Source organism: Haliotis asinina, chromosome 6 (assembly GCF_037392515.1).
Source record: "Haliotis asinina isolate JCU_RB_2024 chromosome 6, JCU_Hal_asi_v2, whole genome shotgun sequence".
Lineage (NCBI taxonomy): Eukaryota > Metazoa > Mollusca > Gastropoda > Lepetellida > Haliotidae > Haliotis > Haliotis asinina.
The window spans coordinates 56,066,263-56,093,985 of NC_090285.1; the positions used below are offsets into that span (position 1 = coordinate 56,066,263).

General features: G+C 39.0%; 1 protein-coding gene across 1 annotated transcript; it reads left to right on the plus strand.

Moving 5' to 3' along the window:
- Positions 1-974: 974 nt before the first annotated feature.
- On the plus strand, positions 975-27,723 carry LOC137286469 (pyruvate dehydrogenase E1 component subunit alpha, mitochondrial-like). Its single transcript, XM_067818358.1, has 9 exons — positions 975-1,115; positions 14,822-14,887; positions 15,201-15,374; positions 21,540-21,666; positions 22,325-22,416; positions 22,997-23,245; positions 24,247-24,383; positions 25,445-25,553; positions 27,488-27,723. Exons 1-9 carry the CDS (start codon positions 1,065-1,067, stop codon positions 27,650-27,652), a joined length of 1,170 nt encoding a protein of 389 aa, XP_067674459.1. The 5' UTR covers positions 975-1,064; the 3' UTR covers positions 27,653-27,723.

Sequence of the window (27,723 nt, forward strand, 5' to 3'; positions counted from 1 at the left end):
CATCATGCGATGTTTTTAGTTGTACGTAGATTTCCACATCCCACGAGTTGCTACACAGGCTACAAAGAATTGTAAACGAATATTGTATAACGTTTTGTATATATTTTGTATATGTACTGTCATGTGTTTTTAAAAATGAACCTTAAATATTATTGCTGTTGTTAATTTGTTTCTTTATCCTTGATTGGCGTGAAAACCAATTGATGCTACCACCTCATGATATCTAACAAGACCATGGACACACAAAATTAATAAGTGGAGCCTTTGTCTGACTGATTGACAATAAACAGAATGTGACACCCCCCTGACATCAGGGGTCAGGACTCATTCGTTATTCAAGTAAGTATTGCGTACAGTAGATGTCGGCCTGGACAAATGCGCTCACTATTACGTACAGAAGATGTCGTTCTGGGCAAAAAATTCACTTCTGTACAGAAGATGTCGTTCTGGACAAAAAGATTCACTTCTGTACAGTAGATGTCGGTCTGGACAAAAAGATTTCCGGTCTTTACAAGTCCATGCAAATTAACATCCACAAAACTATCTTCCTTATGTGTTTCATTTCATTCAATGAATAGATGCATTTTTAGTGATAAAAGACTATATACCACTGGAATGGGATAATACCTAATGTCGGAATAGTTCCGTGTGCCTTGGCTCATACTTAAATCGGTAAAAACGTGCATTTACTGGCAAGTTGAAAAAAAAATCTACACCAATGTTTTATGATTGGCGGCAAAAAATGCAACAAGGAGGAGATGATTATGTGATGTTGATATATTTGATACAGGTATCGTGGTTGTGTCTGGCTAAATATTATCACATCATTCGTGTAAATGTCAACTTGCATGACTATTTAATGATAAAAGGCAAACTAATTTCTGAAACATCAGTCTTGTGCTGTTTGAATGAATCTAAATTTGCTAAGGAACCATTTCCACTAGTGGTATGTCTTGCGGAGGGATATTAGAGTTGTGTACTTGTCGACCTTGGAACTGAAGGACGCTGTTGCCCATCTGTCCGGTTACATATTTTGTCACTATTACCGGTGATATCTCCAGAAAATGATAGTCCTATCCACCCGACTTGCCACAGCGGCAGGTGGTTCAAGAAATGTGAGTGTTTAGAGTGAAAGACGCTTCACATGTGGATTAAATGCATAGATATGTAGTTCAGCGCCCGCTGTTGTCGTGCACATCATGACCCACGGCGAAGATCATGGTGACACGTACATTCTCCTGGCTAGCTTTTCCCAAATGTGTTACATATATGTCTTTCACCATGCGCATTGCTTCCGCTTTGTTTCATTCGATTAGCACCCTCTCGTTTCAGTTGCAAGTATGCATAACAAAATGTCTTGACGACCTTGCATTGTCTGGTGACAAAACTTTCTGCTTTGCGAAAAAATTCTGCTCCCTGCCTTATTACCCAGTGTGGTCAGTGACGTCAGACATAAATGCGAACACTAAGCTAAGACATCAGTATCGTTTGCAAAAGTTCTAACAACAGAGAGATAAGCCATCTTCAACGTTATTTAATGGTCTTGAAATTAAGATATTCACTTTATAATGTATCCCAAAGCGAGCTGAATTCAGCGTTCTGGTTTTTCTGGTGATAGCATTGCTAGTGCTGTCGTGGAAGGACCTGCACAATCGGAGTGCACAAGCAGTTTCATTGGTAGAGTGGATGCTAGCCGGTGTCATCAGCTAGAAGTTTATTGACAATTGAAATCCGGAAGTTAAGTAATAATGAAGTATTAAAAAATCTCACAATTGAGACATACTTTGGCATTGACTCATCTTCGAAACAGGTTACGAAAAAAGTGGATAATTGCTATTTGATATTTTCATTATAAGAACCTGTCTCTCGGCGGCATGTCACGAAAGAAACAATTAAGAACTGCTGCGAGTTGTCACTGGGTTATCGTGAGGACAATAACCGATCAACAGCAGTTCGCGTGTACGCGCGTGCTCGCTTAACGAATGCTCGTTCTGTTGAACATGCCTGGGTAGCGTCGCGGGGACATTTTATTCAAGGGACGCAACTCCAGATTGTTAGCTTTCCCCAGAAGACGATCTGATCCTTCAAGCAGACGACGCGAGATGACCACAAACTGGATTCTATTGATGACATGAAAACAGAACTTGAAGACTTAGAAAATCAGAAAACTAAAGACGCTTTTATAAGATAAAAAGCAAAGTGGACTGGACAAGGGGAGAAACCTAGCAGATACTTCCTATGCTTGGAATTGGAAACTTTCTAAACAAATCACAAATGAAATCAGACAAAAATGTACGGAAACACCTTATCTAAACAAGATGATATACTAGAAGAAACACACTTTTATAGAAAACTTTATAAAAACGAAAACTGTACTCAGGTAGACTTGAGTAGGCTCACTGGCAATTATGAAGTACCAAAGCTATCTGATGAAATCTCTGTAGAAGGCAAACTACGGTAAATGATACTTTAGAGGCGTTAAAAAACAGTGAAGAACGATAAAAGTCCAGTGGCAGATGGGTTTACAACAGAGTTTATTAATTAATTTTTGGAATGACATAAACGCTTAAAGTTTGCATATGAAAAGGAATCACTGTCAGTTCCACAGAAGCAAGACCTTATAGGCTGCATTCCTAAAGAAAATAAACCCAAAATGTTCTTGAAAACTGGAGACCTATCTCACTACTAAACACATCTTACAAGCTATCTTCAGCAGTAATAGCTGACAGAATTAAGAAGAAACTTCAGATGATAATTAATGAGGATCAAAAGGGTTTGTGCCAGGCAGATATATTGGGGAAGTTACTAGAATGATATACGACATAATGGAACACAAAGAGCCATATCAAGTCATCGGTTTCTTGGTCCTTATCGATTTTGAAAAAAAGCCTTTGACTCCGGGGACAGAAATTTCATATTAAATGTACTAATTTTTTGAAAATTTGGTTCAGTATACTGAGATGGATTCATACGTTTTCAACGTATGTATGTATGTATGTATGTATGTATGTATGTATGTATGTATGTATGTATGTATGTATGTATGTATGTATGTATGTGCGCGTGTGTGTGTGTGTGTGTGTGTGTATGTATGTATGCATGCATGTGTGCATTGTGTATGTATGTATGCATGCATGTATGTAAGCATTTATCTGGTTATGCATGTGTATTAGTCTGTGTGTGCACTCTGCATGTATGTATGTATGTATGTATGTATGTATGTATGTATGTATGTATGTATGTATGTATGCATGTGTGTGTCTGTCTGTCTGTCTGTCTGTCTGTATGCATGCATACATGCATATGTATGTATGTTTGTATGTATTTGATTTTTGTCTGTGTATGTGTGCATTGTGTATGCATGTATGCATGTATCCATGTGTGTGTATGTGTATATGAATGTATCTATGTGCGTCTATATGTTTGTGTGAATGTGTACATGTGTGTGTGCATGTGTGTGTGTGTGCATGTGTGTGTGCGTGCATGTGTGTGTGCATCCGGTTTATATCTGTGTATGTATGTATGTATGTATGTATGTATGTATGCATGTATGTATGTATGTATGTATGTATGTAAGCATTTATCTGGTTATGCCTGTGTATTAGTCTGTGTGTGCAGTCTGTATGTGTGCATTCTGTATGTATGTATGTATGTATGTTTGATGTATGTATGTATGCATGCATGCATGCATGCATGTAAGCATTTATCTGGTTATGCATGTGTATTAGTCTCTGTGTGCACTCTGCATGTATGTATGTATGTATCTGTCTGTCTGTCTGTATGTATGCATGCATGCATATGTATGTATGTTTGTATGTATTTGATTTATGTCTGTGTATGTGTGCATTGTGTATGCATGTATGCATGTATGCCTGTATCCATGTGTGTGTATGTGTATATGAATGTATCTATGTGCGTCTATATGTTTGTGTGAATGTGTTCATGTGTGTGTGTGCATGTGTGTGTGCATGTGTGTGTGCATGTGTGTGTGCATGCATGTATGTATGCATCCGGTTTATATATGTGTATGTGTGCATTGTGTATGTATGTATGTATGTATGTATGTATGTATGTATGTATGTATGTATGTATGTATTTTATTTATGTCTGTGCATGTGTGCATTGTGTATGCATGTATGCATGTGTGTATGTGTATGTATCTATGTGTGTGTGAATGTGTTCGTGTGTGTGTGTGTGCATGTGTGTGTGTCCATGTATGTATGTATGACTGTATCTATCCATGTGTGCATGTAGGCAAGTAGTTGTATGTATGTATGTATGTATGTATGTGTATGTATGTATGTATGTGTATGTATGTATGTATGTATGTATGTATGTATGTATGTATGTATGTATGTATGTGTATGTGTGTATGTATGTGCATGTATGTATGTGTGTATGTATGTGTATGTATGTATGTATGTGTGTATGTATGTGTATGTATGTATGTATGTATGTGTGTATGTATGTGTATGTATGTATGTATATATGTATGTATGTATGTATGTATGTATGTATGTATGTATGTATGTGTATGTGTGTATGTATGTGTGTATGTATGTGTATGTATGTATGTATGTATGTATGTGTGTATGTATGTGTATGTATGTATGTATGTGTGTATGTATGTGTATGTATGTATGTGTGTATGTATGTATGTATATATGTATGTATGTATGTATGTATACGTTTAGGTTAGTGTCTATGTATTAGTGTATCTATGTGTGCGTGTATGTATGCGTCTAGGTATGTGTCTAGTTATGTGTCTGTGTGTGTGTCTCTCTGTGTGTGTATACGTGTATGCATGTATGGATGGATGCATGTGTATATGTATGTGTGTATATATGTATTTATGTGTGTATACATGTATGTATGCCTGCATGTGTGTGTGTTTGTGTATGTATGTGATTGTACTATATACGTTGTAGATAGCGAAGAAAATTGGAAGTAAAAAAAATTCTCTCCGATAGAAATGGAAAGCACGTACTTCTCTTTTTATATTGTATTATCTATGTTATTGTTTTCTGTGTACATGATCTACTGGTGATCAGAAATGCCTGTCTGTAAGCGGAAACACATGTACATTTTTTAGATATGAAATCTTCTGCCTTTGTACACGATGAATGTCCTATCTGTAACCTTCATTTCCATAGAGACTAAAATTATGCATACTTTTATACATAGGATTGTATTAGTCATATGCAGAGTGCCAGAATTAAGACTTCCTGTATGTAAATTTTTATAGTTTTGGGTTGGAAGAATAACGCAGAACAGCTGCTGGGTTATGAGCTGACAATAAGTGCTTTATTTTTATTGAGTAAACAAGGTTTACTACTCAGTCTCCAGTTCGGTAAATATTATATAAAAAATACTTTTAACATACATTTGATAAATTAACTGCACCAGCCATATCACGATACCTTTGGGTAAGTAGTTCCACCCATACCTCCCACCCCAATCTAAAGCCAAAATTACGTACTGACATGCTTACCCGATCCTAAGTATACATTCAATAAACTCGAACAGGTATAAACAACAATCACTCAGTGTTGGAATATTACACCGGGGAAGGTGGAAATATTCTATGTAAAAAGAGGGGCGTGTGGGCGGAACTCTTTATAATGTTTGAATTACATATGTATACATGATTAATATAGAAAGGGAACAGCAGCTACAGTTAAACTGTAGAGATGAACTTCTGCAGATTACATTACTATCGACAAATATCTATAGCCAACATATACACTATGTGCAGATAACTTGTGTGGCAGTTGATTCAGTTGTCAGTGTCCAATCAGGATCTGCTACACATGTTACACAACGATGAGCCACCAGGAAAAATGGCAATAAAACTATAGGGTATTTATTTATTTACTCCCATGTCTGTTTATGTATGAGTAATTGCATTTTTAGGAGTAACTAGCTTTTTGTAGATAAAGGAATTGAGTACTTTTACACAGACCATCTTATCCTTACTGAGTACTTAATTCTTCTAAATATAAAACTATAAACGCATCTCAATAGACTAAACGTTTTTAGGCATTGCCACATTGCCAAACATTTGGTAGCCTTTCTAAATACTCAACATGGAAGTCATGTGACTAATTTAAGTAAACCCCTGACAGTGGCTTGTGCTGTAACAGTGTGTGTGTATATAGGCATCGCCTACCATTACCTAATGCTGTTGTAGAGTTTGTGCGCCACGACGCATCATTCGCTAGCCAGTTCGGTTAATTCAGTAACGTACGCAAGATATTATACACCTATTGGGTTTTAGGTGATTCGGACGCGTTTTTGTACTCCCAGATTTGTCATTAATTGAGTAAATGTGATTTTTACTGAGTAAAATACGCAAATACGTGCCTTATCTGGAGCTCTGGGACATACGCTCATGGATTAACAGAGAATTTATATCACCTTCAAAACGGGTAGAATATGTGAACATTTAATTATACTTATAAACTAATTAAGAACTGTTAGTCAATAACACACTCTAATTTGCGAGTTAATTTGTTGGTTCAGCAGAGAAATAGATGTATTAACTTAACGCATTTAATTCATAGAGAACTATACACAGACATACCTATATATACATAAATATGAGGGCAACACATACACTGACCTTATACATAAGTAGGGGTAAAGTCATCAGCCGCTCGGTCCACACAAAAACAAACTATTTGCTGAGCAAAATATGTACTGGACCTCTGACTTGTCAAAGTATCATTTGACAACTGCTTGATGAAAAAGAAAGTTGAACTGTGGGCTGTGTGACTGACATCATGAAGAGACAGGAAAAGAGCTGGCAACGCAATGCGCTTGGCATTAGATTGAACGTGGCTATTGTGAAGTTTTTAGTTATATAAGTGCTGGGTGAACCTATTATGAACTATTGTGACTATGCTGCTTATGGGATCTAGCTTGTACGGGTACTTGAAGAAAGAGAAACTAAATAGATTAAAACATGTTCCTAAAATATTTACACAACAGTAATAAATCACCTAGGCCACAAATACACTTACACTTATATATATGTTGTAGAGTGGGAAAATAAAAATGGAAATAACAAAAGTAATTTTTAAAAAACACAAGCTGGGCCATCGGATTAGAGGTTTCTTCGAATATTATTATCAATATATGGCGTTAAGTGTTTCATTATGTACATGTGTTTTTGTTATGTTCTTTTTTCAAACTATACCCACCGAAAAACATAGCTAAGATACACAGCTTTCTCTACATTAACAGCGTAGTGAAGGCTGTGTATCTTAGCTACGAAAAACAGCGATGGTTCATTCAGAAATACCAACGTGAATGATTATTTACTTCAATTTTTTCGCCACATGATCGCGGCTCACGGCTAACGAAATTTATAACTAAATTTACTCATTTTCACCCATGCCCTGTTTTCGCTCAGCCGTTGTGAATCATGAAGTCAAGGAGAATTTACGTTATGTGACGTCACCCGGAGCTTGCTTGCAAACAAACATCGTACAGCTGCAACTCAAGCAACAAAACGCTGGGCATTGATACAAAAAATCGAGTTATCGAAACAATTTGCCAAATATATGATTTTTTAAACAGAACTCACTAAGACATAAACTATTGCTTAGTAAACTGTGTATTAAACAGCTTTAGACGTGTCATTTTCACATGTGATATGTATAGCTCATGTGCAACTTCGATTCTGTTTCACTTCGTGGTGGGATACCCCTCTGCAGGCCAGAGCGTGACATAAATAACCAACCAATGAGGTGAGTGAAAATAGGTGACGTCACTCCAAAGTGTCATGGCGGCTTGGAGTCCCCGGAGCGATCGCAATCGACAATTGCTTCATTTTCCGTCACATTAATCGATATCAAGGATAAGGAAACAAATACATCATATTAACCAACAGGTACAACTATACACTTAGTCTGTTATTTGTATATATTTTATATGCACTTGTTTCTCTTATGAGCGAAGACCGGTAACACCTGTGTGTATGATGTGGTCACACTGGTGCCTAGCCGAAAGCCGCGATGCGGTCCTATACAGTCAAAACATGACCCTGCATCGCGGCCGAGAACACCGCCTTCATAAATCCTATTCAGATTCTAGCGGCCGATGACCCCTCGTATTTTTTGAGATTTTTAAAATATACTTCCCGTGGGTTTTTGACTGAAAAGTCGATATTGATCTACTCCCAGATAATTTCCCTACACATACACGTAACTGTCATGTTTTTATGAACATATGTTTATGTATTAATGGGCATGTTGCCCGTAAACTTAGTGTTTCAACCATAGCGAGCTGACATGTTGACATGCTATTCGCATGCGCCAAATTTCTATAGTCTGTATCGGGAGACGTTCTTCATTAGTGGTACGCAAAACTCACTCTCGTCTCCTGTTTCGCGCGCTCGTACTTATAGGTTACAATCACTCTCATGTATAACGTATTTATCTGTTTTTGTGTCATGATTTATAGCTTTTCTTTGCAGAGAGGATTCCATTCACATTAATGCAGAAGTTGTGTTCCAGGGATCAAGCAGATTTCTGTGGTAATAACATAGAAGACATAACCTACTGGATTCCGACTTTTATTTCATCTGAGGATCAAAATAATTGACGTTGTACGAGAATTGTGTCTGTGCTGCTCTGGATCGAACTACGGCGGTAACTCAGCTATGTACAGTATTACATTTCCTATCCGATGATGGAAATTTGAAGTCTCCTGTTTCGCGCTCTACGTGATTTGGAAAGTAGACCTAGTTAAATGTAGTGCGCAATTTTGTAATATACGTTGAAAACCAATAAATTTCTCCGTTTACAGTGCGAAGATTTTTCATTTGGAATCTTTCATTGGAATCATGACATGGATGTGTATTCCTATGTAAAAACTTTATGTGTTCAATACTCAACAGCGGATTGTTGACGAGACTTGATTTACCTCTGACGTCAAGGGACGACAGAAAGGATACACGCACAAGGCAATCTGTTTCAATGCAAAAATTCACGTTATAGCCGAATACGTTTTGGTAGTATCACAAATTATAAGAAATTATGTAACCATACTTGAGAAAGGAGGTAACAGCTAAATGGATGGCCTTATGTACCTAGGAGTTAGTTCATGGATTCTCGAATTCTCTTGATTATGTGTACATGTAGACGTATTCTGACTAATGTTGCATCAATATTAACAGAGATCCAGCCTAATGCTGAATCGTAATGAAATTACTGAAAATGCAAACCAACATTAGTCACATATTTTAAGCATCAGACAACGCCGGTTTAAGATAACATCGGTAAATCGGTATGTCGGTTAGTATATATCTCACATAACTCGCTTAATTGCATACAAAGCTGTTTTACCGGTGGGGGGTAGGGGGTGGTGGGGTTGTTGTTGTTGTTAGATATATTTTTTCTTTTGTAATTGGTAGTTTAAATTAGCAACTGAGATTGTTCGCGGCTCTGTCCTGAAAGTAGTGTAAAAGTATTGTCCGGAGACAGTTACTACCTCACTAACTTAATTCTGGCAACATTCAAAGTAAATGCAAACTTACCAGATTTTTTAAACGTATGATTTTTGTGGTTTCCAAATATGACTAGATCTGACTACAATCGCCAGCGGTAAAAGGATCATGTAAATCCAGATAGGGTCCATGCAGGTAGTCAAATTACTGTAAGTCACCGAGATACCCGGTGATCTACCTTTAGTTGGTGCGTATCCTTTTCGTATTTTTTTTTTCATTTTAATTTAATTCTCTGTCAGTTATAATCTAGTTCTATTCCTGCCCTTTCTATAATATAACTTTATCTGTCTTTAAGAGTCGTTAGAAGATGACAAATCTCACCGGCCCTCACTTCTTACATATAAAAGAACAAATCTGAGATTACATAAAGCTTGATTTTTGTTTGACACGTTCAAATCGCTTCCACGGGTTCAATATATGAATTGTTTTAGTCACCATATGGCTGAAATATTGCCAGTGTAGTTATCAATCACTCACCATTTGAATGTCCTGACAGATAAACAACCGAGTAGTTTACCAAGGGTTTCAATGTCTACACGAAAATTACACGGTTTTACATTGTTCGATTAGTTTTTGTTTTGTAAAGTTATTAACGAACGCACACCTAGAGTCATTAAACGCCTTTGTCCATAATAAGATATACGTCATATAACATGTATGTAATATAAATTTCATAACCAGGATAATTTCTTATGAATGTGTGTTAATAAGAAATACTAATAACTTTCCTACAGTGAAACATTGTACCAGTCTGTTGTACTAACATATCCTTTCAAGTATTTTTCTTGGAAAACATATGATCAAATCCATAAAAAATATGTGGAAACTGAATCTGTATCATGTGATTGTATATTAGGAAAACCATTAAATCCATATATATGTAACCTCAGAACTCCATACTACAGTGGGGAGGATGGAGATTAATTTATGTCGTTCCTTAGAGGACGGTGTTTAAAGGGCGGAAATAGACACAAATTAGTTGATCAAAACGGCAAAATGATACTGATACATAAATATCGAAAGTTAATTCGATAAGGTCAGTAGGTAATAGCAACGAAGAAGACAAAGCTAAGATGAATACAACACCTTATTATTCACAGAAATTAGGATGCTGACAACAGATGAAGACGTTCAAATTAAAATTGTAGTTTCTCTGTATTCTTTTGCAAAGCTCAAACTGAAAATACCATTCATATTTTATTTAAACCTACACATGTAAAATCATTGAGGAACAACCAAGTATAATTGAGTGAGTTTAGTTTTAAGCTGCACTCAGCAATATTCCAGCTATTTGGCGCCGGTCTGTAAATAATCGAGCTTGGACCACACAATCCAGAGATCAACAGCGTGAACATCGCAAATGAAATACGATGATATGTGTGGACAAAGTCAGCGAGACTGACCATCCGATTCCGTTAGTCGCCTCTTGCGACAGACATGTGATGCTGAAAATCAAATCTATCTCGGATCTTTACGGGTTCACAACCTTATAAAGTGGACAGTAAATAATTCTGGTACTAAAACTAAATGAACACCCTCATTTATTTATGGTTAAAAGAAAAATGTAATGACGTCTGAATTCAAATTACCTTGCATCAAGCAATACGTCTACACAAACATGATCAAATTCTCTCCATAGTACTACCTAACTGCAGTCTGTTTCATTCAGCGAAAATACATCTCGTACACAGACTGTGAAGACAACAAATTGGTGACGTCGTTTTACACTAGCATACTTTATTGTACGTCAGTGTCTATGCAACATGGCTTCAGGAAATTTCAAACATTCATATTATCCGGCAAAATATTATTTATAAGTGTAAAAACTAATACTAGTAATAACATTCTTATCTTACACATAGGTCTGCTTAGATTTTGTTAATAACACAGGAATGTAAATTTGGAGAATGTTTGAAATTCTCGGACATGTGTCGAAGTGAAAATGCATAGTGAAAACGACAAGATCGTGCTCCATTAAGTGCCCTGAGCACTACGTTGTACAAAAATAAATGTGCTTGATCCCACCTAAACATCTTTTTCATTTGGATGTGAATGGAATCCTCTCTGCAAAGAAAAGCTTTAAACCATGACATAAAAACAGATGAAGTACGAGCGCGCTTAACAGGAGACCAGGGTGAGTTTTGCGTACCACTAATAAAGATCGAACGTCTTTCGATACAGACTATAGAAATTTGGCGCATGCGCATAGCATGTCAACATGTCAGCTCGCTCTCTTTGAAACACGAAGTTTACGGGTAACATGCCTATTAATATTTAAACGTATGATCATAAAAACATGACAGTTACGTGTATGTGTTGGGAAGTTATCTGGGAGTAGATCCATATCGACTTTTCAGTCAAAAACCCACGGGAAGTATATTTTAAAAATCTCCAAAAAATGCGAGGGGTAATCGGCCGCTAGAATCTGAATAGGATTTATGAAGGTGCATGGTGCTCTCGGCCGCGATGCAGGGTCATGTTTTGACTGTGTAGGACCGCATCGCGGCTCTCAGCTAACTGGTGCCGCGAGTGGTGGCTTTGAAAATATAGCATTCCAGCATATGAAATAGAGCTTTTCGGTATCAATTAATTTGTTGGTTGTGATCGGCAAGTGACCCTCGCGCATTTATACGTACGTTGTAGTGTGGATCTTGCGTCTAAGTTCTGCTGTCCGGAGATCAACCGGTGTAAGATTGAAAACATGACCTCGTCGAAAAGGTACCCAGTGGGTACTAATCCCAATTGTGCAGTTCGATGCTCATGTTGTTGAGCACAGGATCTTTTAGTCAGACTCAATTATTTACATGCCGCTGTCATATAACTCACTCACTTGTTCGACGGGAAGTGTTATCAGTTTCGTGTGCTCCCCTTCGGCATCTCCACGGTGCCAAGGGTGTTCACCAAACTTATATGCCCATACCAGCTCAGGTCACAAGGGCCGGGGCAACTTTTGCTACTCGTATCTGGATGACGCTATTCAGAGCTCTCGCCACCCACATGAACAGAGAATCCAGACAGACGGAGATGGATATTCTCACACAGTTCAAACTCAAATCAGAACTGGTTCCACTCAAGGTCTGGTTTTCTTGGGGGCAAGATTCGAGACACAGCAGGAACTAGTCCCTGTGTCTCGAGACTGCATTCCCAAAGTCCAGGGTTGTGTGTTACACTTTCTTCAGTCCCCCAAACGTGGTTTCAGTTGCTCAGCAACATGGCGGCGACGGTGGATGTAGTGTGGCATGCACGTCTGATGTTGCGACCAGTCTCATTTGGAAAGTTACGAGACCATTCTAAGAACTCCGGAGTGGTTAATCCCGCACTAACGATGGTGGACCGACACCAGGAATCCATTCCAGGGTTTTCATTTGGAGACCACGGTGCCGATGCTCACGATTCAGACGCTTCCCTAACAGGTTGGGGGAGGAATGTGTGTCTTGGGAAACCCCACAGTTTCCGACCTTTGGTCCGTGAACGAGGTAACTCTGCTGGAATTGAGAGCAGTCCGGTTGGTATTCGAACGTTTCGTTGTGCAGGTTTAGATCCGTGCGGTTCGTCTAGAGATGGACAACCAAATAGCAGTGACCTACATCCTGTTGTGTGGGTTTGTCCATTTGGATCAGTTTGCCTCTGGGCTGACGAACCACTGTTTTGTTCACGGATCCTGGATCCGAGATAGGGCGTTCCCACGATACCACTGATCTCCAGGGCCCTTTCGCAGCTAGCCACCCAACCAGTGTGGCTACTTGTGCTTCTAACACCTCTGTGGTCGTCCCAACACTGGTTTCCGGTAATACGCAACCTGCACTACTACCTTGGCGACCGAACCTACTATATCAGAACGGTCAGCCACACCCAGATCCCAGGATTCAGTGGGTGGCTTGGCCACTGTCCGGGATCGCCTCGAAGTGAGCAGAATTCATGCACCAGTTTCGGACACAATTCTGCTTTGCAGAGGGATTTGACTAATGTACAGGGTGAGGATAGATGGGCCTGTTATGCACGCTGGTGTGGAAATAGAGGGATCTCAATCCCATTTATTCGACTGTAGTCGTATTAGAGTTTAGGAGCCGGCTTGGGAGTGTCATCTATTCATGGCTATGCTACGCCATATTTTGAGCGTTCCCACATTCCCGCAGATAGTGCTCTTTTAGGGCAACACCCTTTGGTGCAGCGTTTTTTAGCAGGCGTGGACAGATTGCTACAGTCATCCAACATGCATGCCGTCATTGGAACCTGCCATATATAGTAGATTGGATGTCCAGTCCTCTCTTTTACGACTTGTTTAAATTGTCGGTTCAGCTGTTAAAGGTCACGTGCAATCAAAAAATCAAACATAATCAAAACACAATTATCATTTATTCATGACATATAATATACATTGCTGCTTGTAAAAAAAGAAATAAACAAAATTATAAGCGTACAATCGCGATTCGATAGGGCAATATTTTGTACTTGGGCTTACTTCCCTCGAAACGACGTCCTCGGGAGACTGAACCCAGTCATAGCAGGTGGCTGTGCACTCAGAGATAACGACAGCTTCTAATTGGCTGGTTCATTTGCTGATACACGGAGGACTCATTGTCTGTACAGAAAGACTATCTGTTCGATGGACATTTTAGAAGTATGGTGAGTAACAAGAACGTAAGTTTCTTTATGGATAACAAGTTCTTTTTTTTGTACTTGATGTGTCGTTTCAGTATGGATTCACATACCATTGTCAAACAAAATCGTTTACGCTAGAAGAAGTTGTTATCCATATAGAATGTATATAGAGATGTTGGGTTTTGTAAATAAATGTTATCTGAATTTCCGTTCGATCCAGTCAGGGAGCCCATGTAGAGATTGTAGATTATCGATGATCCAATCAAAAATCATCTCAGTAGAGATGGTGAACTACTGCGTAGAAACTGTCATTCGTCCAAGTACAAAGCAGGACTTGAAACTGACAAGAGTCATCCGAGAAAAATGGATGTAGTTTGTTTGCAACCCACAGACATAAAAACATTATCATGTGTGCAAGTATCACACCTGTCTAATTACATAATGCGGCAGAGACAGGACTCTGGTGCACGAGTCATAAATCAGTTCATTTTGTTCATGGCGTATAGCAATCTGCAAAGTTGTGTTTTACGTTGCATGTGACCTTTAAGTTTGAAGATGGCATTTTTGGTCACTGTCACATCTGATAGATGGGTCGGGGACATACGTGCTATGTCTCCAGACCCGGAGTTTACCATTTGTCATAAGGTGCAAAGAGCCGATCCGCCAATCAAACATATAGGCTTGACAGCATGGTTGCTTGGGTTTCAGTGGCTGTTTGGTGTTCTTCGAGGATCCAGTTATGGCACTGCATCTGAGGCCACCTTCGAGGTGGAGGTAAGCAGGCAGCAGCAAATATGTCACTGTGACAGTAACGTTAGATACATCATCGAACTCAATAGCTTGTGTACTTAGCTTGAGCAGATAGATATGTCTTATAGCAAAGAAAGCTTTTTGTCATGGACAACAGCTCATCATCTGTCTTTCTGTTATTCTCTCTCCCCAACAATATCACATTTTCACTGTTAGAAATAAACAAAACCTCCAAATGATTAAGGGTTGTAATTTATCTCCAAAAAGCGGAAGCATGTGTACTTCTGTTAAAAAGCAGTCTCCCTGTATCTGTATCTTTACACCCTATTGTCTTCAGTCATACAAGCTGCACAAACTGGAGCAAGGGCCAGCTACAACTGTCACACTTTCCCGAGAGGATGGTCTCAAGATGTACCGACAGATGCAAACAATTCGCACAATGGAGTCATCAGCTGAAAACCTGTACAAATCTAAAAACATTCGAGGGTTTTGTCACCTCTATTCAGGCCAGGTGAGCACAGGTCTTTAGACCTTTGTGTGTTGATCATGTCATAACAGCGGGGATATCAATAGTTATTAGTGTTATTTATCAATTAAAGGATAATACATGAGGATATCACACGCTATAAATAATAAATATGAATAGACGTTTATGACGCTCCTTTTCCACACACTTGTGCATGCCAGGGTTCAAAATATACGCAAGTCTGTTAGCCCAAGGCTAGTAAATCTCCCAGAGGACTACCAAAACATAACAGTACTACTCCGCGGAGCCAGTACAATTTTAAGGGTTTCAAATTGTCATCGTCCTCCGGTCTTAGCATTTTCAAATGACCAACTAATGTCTTGTTAAATCAGACATTCGGGCTCATCGATGATGTCTCTGTTATTTTCACATGTGGACCTAACCTATTACGAACATTGTCATTTTAAATCTTCATCAAAAAGTAACCACAAAATCTTGATAATGTTTTCATGGTGTGTGTGTGTGTGTGTGTGTGTGTGTGTTTACTCATCCATTTTAACACAATAAGCTGCCAAATGTATGTGTATTGGATTGTGTGATTGGCTGCTATTTTAACCCATTCAGCACCGTAGGCCAAAAAATCGGCCAGGACATCACCAGTCCCCAGACACCATGAGCTGAAAAATCGACCAGGGAGTCACATCATAACGATATATAATTTTAGGAACCTAACTTACATGTCATTCATTTCTCAAATATATCACTCTTCATAATGCCTGTCAACACTTATCACATTTCAGATGACCATATATCATCGACAGCATAAGAGTTATAAACAATTGTTTGCAATGTTATTGAAAAAAACTATTCTCGCTCACATGCTTCGGCAACGGGACCACATCAGAGTTCTCAGTGAGCAAATTAACGATGTTTAGAGGATAGAATTAAACAAATCAAATAAACTGAAGAATGAACTCAACAACAGTACTCATAAAAGTCAAAGAAACATTATAGTTTACAATTTCCATCTTTCTTGTGCGATCATGTAATGTAAATCATGTGAAATCCAGGCTTTCATTGCTTTGAACTTCGTGCTCGGACAAGATGTTTGATGCTAAAATAAATGCATAGAGCTTTCTTGTCACGGGCCATAACCTAGCACGATACGTCCTCTAAGTTCCAGGATGTTCGTGTAGGTGGTGATTTGTTTGTGTAGCACGTTCAGAATAGCATGATTATACCCAAAACTTCCATCAGAATCTACAGGTTTTCGTTTATGAGGACAGTATCCATTGCTTTTATCTGATTGTCTGACTCGGGTGACGTGTCTGATTTTTACCTGTCACGATCCTTAATGCAGACTGAGGTGATAAAGCGTCAATAGAAACCAGTCTTTATCCAATACAATCGCTTCTTACAACTGTGAAAATACTCTTGGCAAGGGTACAGTGATATTGTTGATATTGAGACCTTTCGAATGATACCTGCCATCAAGCGAATAGGCTCACTCATTATTCATACAAAGCTTCGAAAACAGAGGTATTTCACGCTGTTGTATTGCGTTACCAAGCGGAGTGCCACTGATATCGGGAACTACATGACCACCCATGTTATTTCAGAAATCCGTTTATAATAATTTTCTGATTGCGTCAAAATGAAAATATGAAAGAAAAAAGTGAAGAGGATATCATGACATCACAAATGGGAAAAAATCACCCCAGTTTTCTCTTCCTTCGTGGACATAAAAATGTGTAAGCCTGCATTTTCTTTAAACATAACTTATTTAAGTTGTAGTCGTATTAAGTGAATACTATGATAAAAAATAACTTGAATATTTGTTGCATAAACAGTAGGATTAGACCTTTCAAATGTTGTATGATATGTAGTAGTGATAATGATTATGAGCTGACGTTTTCTTTGATAAACAAAGGACTCATGAAGGTCCCAGGGTAGGATAGGCCTTCAGCAACCCATGCTTGCCATTAAAGGCGACTCAGCTTGTTGTAAGAGGCGACTAACAGGATCGGGTGGTCAGGCAATCTGACTTGGTTGACACATGTCATCGGTTCCCAATTACGCAGATCGATGCTCATGTTGTTGATCACTGGATTGTCTGGTCCAGACTCGATTATTTACAGACCGCCGCCATATAGCTGTAATATTGCTGAGTGCGACGTAAAACTAAAACTCACTCACTCACTCACTCAATTTGATAAACATAGGTTTCACCTATGACCTTAGAGTGTCTGGGAACTCGGTGCCATGGCAGTATATGCCTCTGGTTGACAGGTGTTGAAAAAGTTAAGTATTGGTCAATCGGAGACGGGTTTTCCAAACACACACACCCTACCAACCCCACTCTAAAATGCTATTGAAACCACTATCCTCGGCCACATATATTATGTGGAAATAATAATACAAACTGAATAAACTGGAGAACAACAAGATCAACAACAGTACTCATGAAAGTTGTTAAGCATACATTATAAGTTCCTATTTCCATCCTTATTTGGCGATCATGTAATATAATCTCCACCCTTGTCATCTTGAACTTGACGCTCGGACATGATGTTCAGTGCTAAAATAAATGCTTAAAACTTCCTTGTCACAGGTCATAATCTAGCATGATACATGCACCAAGTGCCATAACATATGTGTAGGTGGTGATTTTGGAAACTTTCGTCTGACTCTACAGCTTTTCGTTTACAAGGACAGTATCAATGGCTGTAATATGAAGTGCTGCCTTAGGTCACTCGCCTGATGTTGACCAATCACGATCCTTTTAGCAAGATGTGACAAATAATCTTTATCCATGAAATCGCTCCTTACAAGTGGGAAATTACTCTTGGCGAGGTTATATTGACATTGTTGGTGTTCAGGACTTTCCAACGATACCCACCATCAAACAAATCACCTCACACTTTAACCCTAATGCAAATCCTAAACCCGAACCTAAAGCTGAACCTAAACCTAACCCTAACCCTATCCCTTACCCTAACCAAACATCAACTTGCTTGTTTTCAGAGACGGCAGAAGGTGTCCAGTATTCTGTATTCATGCTGTGACATGTACTAAACATAGGTTCCATCTATGACCTCATAGTATCTTGGGACTCAATGTCATGGCAGTAAAAGCCTCTAGTTGCCTCTAGTTGTTGAAAGTGTTGACGGAGAGGAAATAGAAAAAAAACAACTAAAACAATGAGCCTTCCAAAACCGATAGTTGAAGTTGTACTCATGGCTTGCATACATAGATTAGGACATGACATGTGCGTTGATTTTGAGTGTCGGGAGACGTAACATGGTCTCTTTTTTCACAGAAAAGTAACTGATGTTCATTTATAAATCTGTGCAGCTTGAGACCCCTGGCATTGATGATTTCAATCCACAGCTCTATGTGATGGCATGGCATCTGGAGGCCAAGAGGATGTCATCTTTCAGTGGATCTGTTAGAGCCAAGCAGACAGAGCTGCAGCTCATGTTGTTGATGATGTTGATGATGTAGTTGTTGGTGATGAACCAGAGGTAAGTGAGGCTGTTGGCCATGCTGAAGCAGTTACTGGAGGAGATGATGATGAACACTCTGGTGATGTCTCAGATTATTGTTCTGCTTATTCTGACATAGAGGAACAGCAGTAAGACCTTCAGCTGGTGGAAAAATATGTTTTTGCTCTTTTCAAAAGTCAATTTTGTCCATGGGCTGACAAGTCTGCTAGTATCCATGACAGAATATTCAAACCAATATTTTTCTGTAGTATGGTATCATTAGGCTCTGAGCACTGAGTTTGATATGAACCATCCGTTACCTTGTTTAATGTTGCACAATCATATCCATCTATCATGACTAAATTAACCTATGCCAAAACATTTTGTGTGTTTGTTTGCTATGATACAACACCGCTGCCAACACTGTTTGACTAAGTCAAATTTATATTTGGGTTTGTTAATGTTTGAAATTTGATGACTACCAAAATTTTGTGAGCACAAGTATATTGGTGAGAGTCACTAGTCCTCATGGCTAGTAGAGTTTTCAAATAGATTTCTATCCCTGCATGCTCAAAGAACTAACACATTATTTCTGGGTTAACCCAAGCTGCATGTGAGGCACTAGAAGGGTGTTAGTTACATGACTTATCCCATCGTGCATCCACTTTCTGCTGGGTGAACAGAGGCACCTTTGAACAAACTCACTTGCCTAAGCAGGCCTACCATACAAACGGCTAACAAATCATCAAAACTGAACTCATACACACCAAAACAGAACAATAATCACCAAAACAGGAAAATAATCTTCCAAAACTGCAACAATATCCTCTAAAACCGAAACAAACGCTCTGTAACGGAAAACTATTCGATTGAAATGGAAACAAAACATGCATATCAGTCACAGCAGTACCCAAGAACGGTCACCAAGCGTACAAAATGGCAGTCATAGCATCCACAAAATAGCTACCATAGCATCCCGAAGCAGCATTAATGTAGTGAAAGATGGCGGAGAGGGGAGACGAACAGGCTTTGGTCAATAGTGTTTTTTCCGTCACCATGAGTCTAATCTTGAATGTTTGATATCGAGATGTGCCCATCAACCCCATATTGTATTAAGCTTCAATCCTATGTTCATACTTCTCAGTGTCAGGTTTACGATTGTGCATAATTTGGTCCCTCATTCGATCAAACAGGTTTTGTACTTTGATGTTGACAAGGTGTTGTGCTTCTGTTTCTCCTTAATTTTGTAAATAAAGTATTCATTGTGTCACATTGAACATTATATTTTGGTGGTTTAAAACGTTGATCATTATATATGAATCGCATATCTGAGTGTCATTTTGACTATAACCATGAAGGGGTGCAAACTCAATTCACTAATGGCACCATCTTGAGACCTACCAGAAGAGAAACGAATGCATGTTTGTACCATAATTTAAGCTTTATCTATCTATCTATCTATCTATCTATCTATCTATCTATCTATCTATCTATCTATCTATCTATCTATCTATCTATTTAGAGGGTTTTTTGCTAAATGATGTAAAATATATTTGGATGGAATACTTTGAAGAAAATGGACATGATAAAATAGCAGAATGATAAAGTCTTCCTGATCACAATTCACAGTAGCAATTATGAGCAGGTTCATGTTTCCATCTCTGATGAGAACGCAATGTTGCCCGATTTTTAAATTCTTTTTACATTGAATGCACTAAAACATTGATATTTTCTTAACAAACCCTATTCGGTCGAGCGAGGGACCAAATGTGCAGAATCGCAAGCTTGACACAGAAGTATGAACATAGGTTTGCAGCTTAATGCAATAGGGGTTTGATGTGCCACATCTTGCTATCAAATTTGCAAGATTTGACTCAGGTGACGAAAAAAAAATCATTGACCAAAAAGAAATCTTTGACCAAAGCCTGTTCGTCTCCCATCTCCGCCATGTTTGACAATAGTTTTGCTGTTTCAGGATGCTATGGTTGCCATGTTTGGATGCTATGACTGCCATTTTGTATGCTTTAGAGGGTATTGTTGCAGTTTGGGATGTTTGTTTTCCTATTTTGGTGATTTTTGTTCTGTTTTGGTGTGTAAGAGTTCAATCTTGATGATTTGTTCACCGTTTGTATGGTAGGCCTGCTGAGACCACATGTGTCATATGTGCTTTGTTGTGGGGCAGGACCGAAGTCCTAGAAACCCTCAGGAGTCAAGCTGCCAAACACGGTCACACATCCAAAGATTGTCCACGCTCAACACTGCGTAAGTCCAACTGATTTACGACCTAAGCTCCATGCACAAGACCACGCTTCACCATGCCATGTTATCAGTGTTTCTTATCAAATACAGGAGGATGTATGAGGATATCAACTGCTATAAGTGTTCTGTATCAATTGCAGTATGATGAATGGGATGTCACATGTTATCAGTACTACCTATCAAATACAGGAGGATGTATGAGGATTTCAACTGCTATAAGTGTTCTTTATCAATTACAGTATGATGCATGGGGTTGTCACATGTTATCAGTGTTATTTATGCGTTAAAGTAAGATGTGTGAGGATATCAGATGTTGTTAGTGTTACTTATCCTATACAAGTAAACGCATGGTGATATCAGGTGATATCCCATAATGTATGGGTGTGTTGCAGGTTAGTTTACGGATTGTGGTGCTACCGATTAGTTATTTTCTGTTTCCATCTCTGAAGGCTTTTTTCTGTTCCAGGAAGCTGTTTGTGTGGGTATGGAGAATGCCATTACCAGTGATGACTCAGTGATCACAGCCTACAGGGCTCATGGCTGGACCTACGTTAGGGGAGTACCAGTGCAGGGTGTGCTGTCAGAGCTTACAGGTAAGACTTTTTATGGTAGTCACTGTGGTGAAATGTACTTCAACAGAGGTTCCCTATAATCATAAAGAGTTGTAACCATATAGCATCACTGTAAAAAACATCCCAGAGTGATCTCCCCTGGTTGTTGTGGAATGCTACCCACTGTTTTCTAAATAAAGAATCTTATTATCCTTGTTTTGATACAGTCTCATGACATCGTCAATGAGAAAACATACATGTATGTTGTAATAGTACTCATATGCGTCACATGTCCATTTTATGTGAGTGGTGATTTGGAATGCTTCACATGTGTGTTCTGATTATGAGAATGGTGATAATCTTTGCTTCATATTCATAATTATGTATGTTAGAACTATGAGGATTGTTATCCAGTATCCTTCACATTAACAATGGTGATAATAATCTATGTTCCATGTTTATGCTATTACTATGAAAATCGAAATATGGAATGCTTACATGTCCGTTACAGCTACAAGAATGGTGATGTAGTATGATTCACATTATCAGTGGTGAGAATCTTTGCTTCACATGTCTGATACGTACCAAAGAAGGGAGATGGGGTATGTTTCACATGTGTTTTGTTACAGTAGTGACATGTAGTTATTAATGTGCCTGTTGAAACTATGGTGATAAGTTTAAAATTGTATTCATTGTGCAGGACGAGTGTCAGGTTGTGGCAAGGGCAAGGGCGGTGCCATGCACATGTACGGCCACAACTTCTATGGTGGGAACGGCATTGTAGGAGCTCAGGTATGTTTCATCAGTATTGATATGGAACCAACAGGCAGCAGTAGTGTGAAATGTTCATATAGATACCTGACACTGTATAGAAAAAGCAACCTAGTCTCTTTAAGGTGCTTCTGACATTTTCATCAATGAGATACCCTCAGAACTTAGTTTAGCCGTAGATGTCTTTGTTTAACCTTAGAGATCTTTGTTTAGCCACAGCAAGCACTACAATCTGATTATTGTTCCTTATCCTCACTCAGGCCTATCTCCTCCCTCTATGCAAGATAGTGGAACACTTGAAATGCCTTGAAGTGCCCTTCTTTTGAAGCAGATGTACAATCACACTCACCCAGAGTGGGACCGATATTGGCAGGAACACAGGGAGGCTAATCATTCGCAAGTGTGATTGTACATCCACTTCAATAGTCGGGAACTTCAAAGGATTTCAAGCATTCCAAAATCTTAGCATAGAAGGAGGAGATAAGCCTGAGTCAGGATAAGTTTAAAATATCAATTTTATTAAAAACATTACATGGTATTACATATTCATGTTTCTACATCTGCACGCCACCATGACCTGGGAACCCTCTGTAACCTGTAGGTACCCCTTGGAGCTGGTATAGCATTTGCCTCCAAGTACCGCGGTGAAAACACTGTCTGTGTGGCACTGTATGGAGACGGTGCTGCCAATCAAGGCCAGCTGTTTGAGACCTTCAATATTGCCAAGTTGTGGAATCTGCCCTGCATCTTTGTGTGTGAGAACAATGGCTATGGTATGGGCACCAGCGTGGGCAGGGCTTCGGCCAGCACTGCCTTCTACACACGTGGAGACTATGTGCCAGGGTTATGGGTGAGTTGATCTGTATGTCACCCAAACATGTCATATTTGTTCAGTAAATCATGATTTCAAAGTTTTTGAATATTCTCATGAAAAAGCTTTAAAGCAGCTTCGTGTGTTGAAGAAATGTTTAATTTCCTCAAATAGCTTTCAAACGTGTATTGAAATCAGCACATGCCTCTTTTAACCTCAGTTGGACTTTTGTATCATCATCATGCTCCTACATTTTCTCAAAATGCAAGATCTTCTAAGCGACCATTTGTTGTCCAGATGAAACTTTTCTTTGCTGTGCCCACTAATGACAACAACTGAATTTAGTCTTGATATTCGAACCTGATATTTAGTGTGGTTATCACGACAATTCTGGCCATTACTCAACCATTTTCGTACAGGGGACAGTTGGGTAGCCTAGTGGTTGAAGCATTCACGCATCACACCAAAAACCTGGGTTTGATTCCCCACATGATTAAAATGTTTTTTTAGCCCATTTCTGGTGTCCGCTGCAGTGATGTTGCAGGAATATTGTTGAAAAGGACATAAAGCTAAACTCCGTGACTCATTTGTGAACAAAATGTCGTCCTAATATCATTAGTACGTGTGTAGTTTGTAGCAGGCTGAACAAACATATATATCTTATTTGAAGATTTTTGATTGTTTTAACGTGTCCTTGACACGTATAGATAATGTGTAGAGATAGATGTTGCAAGATCTAGGTGTAACATACGGTAATCCAGGGTCCACTATAAGAGATGTTCACTTAATTGCACCAGTTGGAACCTGAGATGAAAGCCTAGTTTCACAGACCAATTCCAGTTGCTCTTCATATATTGTGAAATGTAGTGAAAGAAATATCCTATTGGATGTTTTAAGTGTTTTATTCAGAGGTTTACCCACTCACCTGGTACAAGTTAGATTGATAGCTAGGTAGCACTTTGCAATATTGGGTTGCACAGTGCAAATAAGAAAGCTTAATCAAGCCATGTAATCAGATGGTTGTGTATTTCCTCATGCAGATTGGTGGTATGGATATCCTGGCTCTGAGAGAAGGAACAAGGTTTGCCAAGGATTATGCTCTGAAGAATGGCCCCATATTGATTGAAGCCGTCACCTACAGATACAGCGGCCACAGATTGAGTGAACGTCGTACCAGGTACAGTTCTCTGGTCCTCAGCTAGGGTCATACACATGTAACAGATGTCTGTCATAATGGACAGTTTTCTTTTTGGTGATGTGTTGGGGATGCTGAGGGTGTCTGCTTAAGTCGGAAATATTGAGCAGTGCTTAATGTTTTCTGCTGGAGATTATGTCAAGCTTAAATATTATTTATTGATGTCTATCGTCAGAGTCCTTGCACTCAAGAAACCCACCCATGTGCATCCATCCTATGTTAGAACTTATCTTCTGCATCCCATGCCTGTTGTAAAAGTAAGGTGGTTCGCATGGTCAGACTCACAAACTTGGTTGATGCATGTCACTGTATCCCAGTTGTGTAGATCGATGCTCTTGCTGTTGAATTCTGGATTGTGTGGTCCAGACTCGATTAGTTATACATCACATCATGTAACTGGAATGTGGCATAAGAGCAAACTCTTTCTCTCACTTACTCCAGAAATGCTACTAGTTTGTTGTAACGCTGATCAAGTGATTGGGCATACAACAAATGGTACCTGTATCATGATATTGGAGGGATCATGATATAAGCCCATGCAATTCTATATACAGAGTTGCGTCCCTTTAGTACACAAGAAATTGTATGGTTGTCAGTTGAAGACATATTTCTAGGGTTGGTAGCACCATGGTTTGACCAAAATTGTAAACATTGTATGCCTGCATCTTTGTTTGCTTTAATCCCACATCAAGTTGTCATGGTGATGTTATTGGAATGCTGTTTCAAGTAACACCAAGTCCAACATACTCTCTCAATCACTGACATGGTACCCATGAAGATCTACATAAGAATTTTTCTTCATTAACCTATGCTTGTTGTAAGAGGCTACTATCGGGATCTGATGGTCAGACTTGCTGACTTGGTCGACACATGTCATCGGTGCCAAATGTATAGAGTGTTGTTCATCTTGATCTCTGGATTGTCTGGTGGAAACTCGATTATTTCCAGACGACAGCTATATAGTTGGAATATTACTGAGTGCGGCATAAAACAACTCACTCACTCAATAACATGGTAGACTTAGAATGGAATTCTGCTTGCAGTTTTCGTGGCCGATTAGAGACCCTGGAGTTGAGAGGGAAAAAGGATCCCATCACAAACTTCAGGGAGAGACTGTTGTCTTCAGGTCTTGCCACAGAGGAAGAACTCAAGGTAGAGCAGTGTAAAGGGGGAGAGTTCAGTTACTGAGCTAACATTGTTCACCTGCTTATGTGTCATGTGACATATATTACTCAAAGGAAGTTAAGGAACACACAATATTTACATGTGACTGAGTTCGGAATGGGGTAGTTCTTCAGCAACTCATGCTTGCCACAAAAGGCGACTATGCTTGTCGTAAGAGGCGCTTAATGGGATCGGGTGATCAGACTCGCTGACTTGGTTGACATCTCATCATTTCCTATTTGTGCAGATCGACGCTCATGCTGCTGATCACTGTCTTGTCCAGACTCAGTTATTTACAGATTGCCACCATATAGCTGGAATGTTGCAAATATACTTGTTGTGAGAGGCGACTTACAGGACTGGATGGTCAGGCTCGCTGTCATCAGCTCCAATTGTGCACATTGAAGCTCATGCTGTTAATCATGTATTGTTTGGTCTGGACTCAAATACTGTAAATCATGAAATTTTTGCGAGCATGCTATTTTTGCGAATATTTCGAATGACTTGAGCTCGCAAAAATATCATGGCGCTATTTGTTGGTAGAACGCAATAAATAATCAACAAACAACGTGTCCTGTCATCACTTATTACTCACCAGTTCATATAATGAAAAACAGATCTACACAATACATAAATTAAGCAATGACAACAACGTAAAGAAAGACTAATTACTAGCATTACTCGTACTCACATGATACTTGAACAAAAGTCAATCAATCAGTACGTCTGATTGTCCAGACAAGCGCCAACCACGCAACACTCATTCTTTTTCCTTAGAGACTGTTTGAAAGGCCGAGATCATCCAGCGGGCTTTGATAGGTTTCATGACACTTATCTGGAGATCAACAGCTTTTGCGATGACATTGTCTTTCAATTTTGAAGTGTACGTCTGTTTAAAATTTGACACATTATTCATACTTTGCTCTTTAGTCCACCAGTTTAATAGAGTCATTCCATTTAATTTTATCCCTTTGAACTGTTTTAAGCTTATCTGGCCTATGCAGCGTGTGTTGGTTTTAGGAAAACATCACTGATTGCATACATGCGGAAGTACTCCAGTGAACTGAGTTCAAGATTAGCGACAAACTTTCATATGTGATTGGATTTACGTCAATTAGAACATTCAGATGCAAGTAAGCTTTGAAACTCTCAAACTAAACTATGTTTTGAGGCAAGTCGCAAGAATATCGTGGCGCCAAAATTTCATGATTTACAGTATTTACAGACTGCCGCCATATAGCTGGAATATTACTGAGTGTGATGTAAAACTAAACTCACTCACTCACTTTACTGTCTCATAATAGGAAAAAAATCATTGAATTGTCATAATACAACAAACACTGTTATTGCCTGCAATGCATTTTGTGGGAACGTATTAAAATGCGCTCCATCTGTCCGTGAACATTTATCTTTTCCGGAGCATAACTTTGCAACCGTTTAATATTTCTGCAGAAAGCTAGATAGCTCTGCTGGTGTGCTGGTGCCTTTTGGTAGTTTTGGAAATCTGAATAAAATATTTTGGCGTTTCCATGGCAACAAGTTTGACTTCAACTGAAATTGGTGGTATTACTCTTTTCCGGAGCAGAACTCACAAAGCCATTCAATGATTCTTCACCGAACTTGACACATAGATAGATCTGATGGTATACTGATGCCTTTTTCCAGTGCAGAACTCTAAGCGTGTTCACTATTTCTTCAGCAAACTTTGCACATAGCTTGGTACTGGTGCCTTTTGCTATTTTTTTAATTGTGATTAAAATATTTTTTGCATTTTCAAGTCAACAAGTTTGACTTTGACTAAAATTGGAACTTTTAAAACCTTTCATTGCACTTTTGTAAACATATTCATGAAGACTACAGGCTTGTTAACAACTTGTAAATAAAAGTAAGTGAGGTCACCTTCTGCAATGTTGTCATTGCAGAAAATGGACTCTGAGGTGAGGAAGGAAGTAGAGGCAGCAACAGAGAAGGCCAAGACGGATCAGGAACTTCCTCTGGAGGAGTTGTACAACAACATCTATGTTAGCCCCATCGAGGGTGTGAAGGTCCGGGGCTGTGACCCCACAATCATGGCCAACACCAGGTAGTAGGAATGTGGCCTTATATGTCTATAGTGCTCACATGGTGCAGTGAGTCTCTCTCTCTCTGTTGGATATTC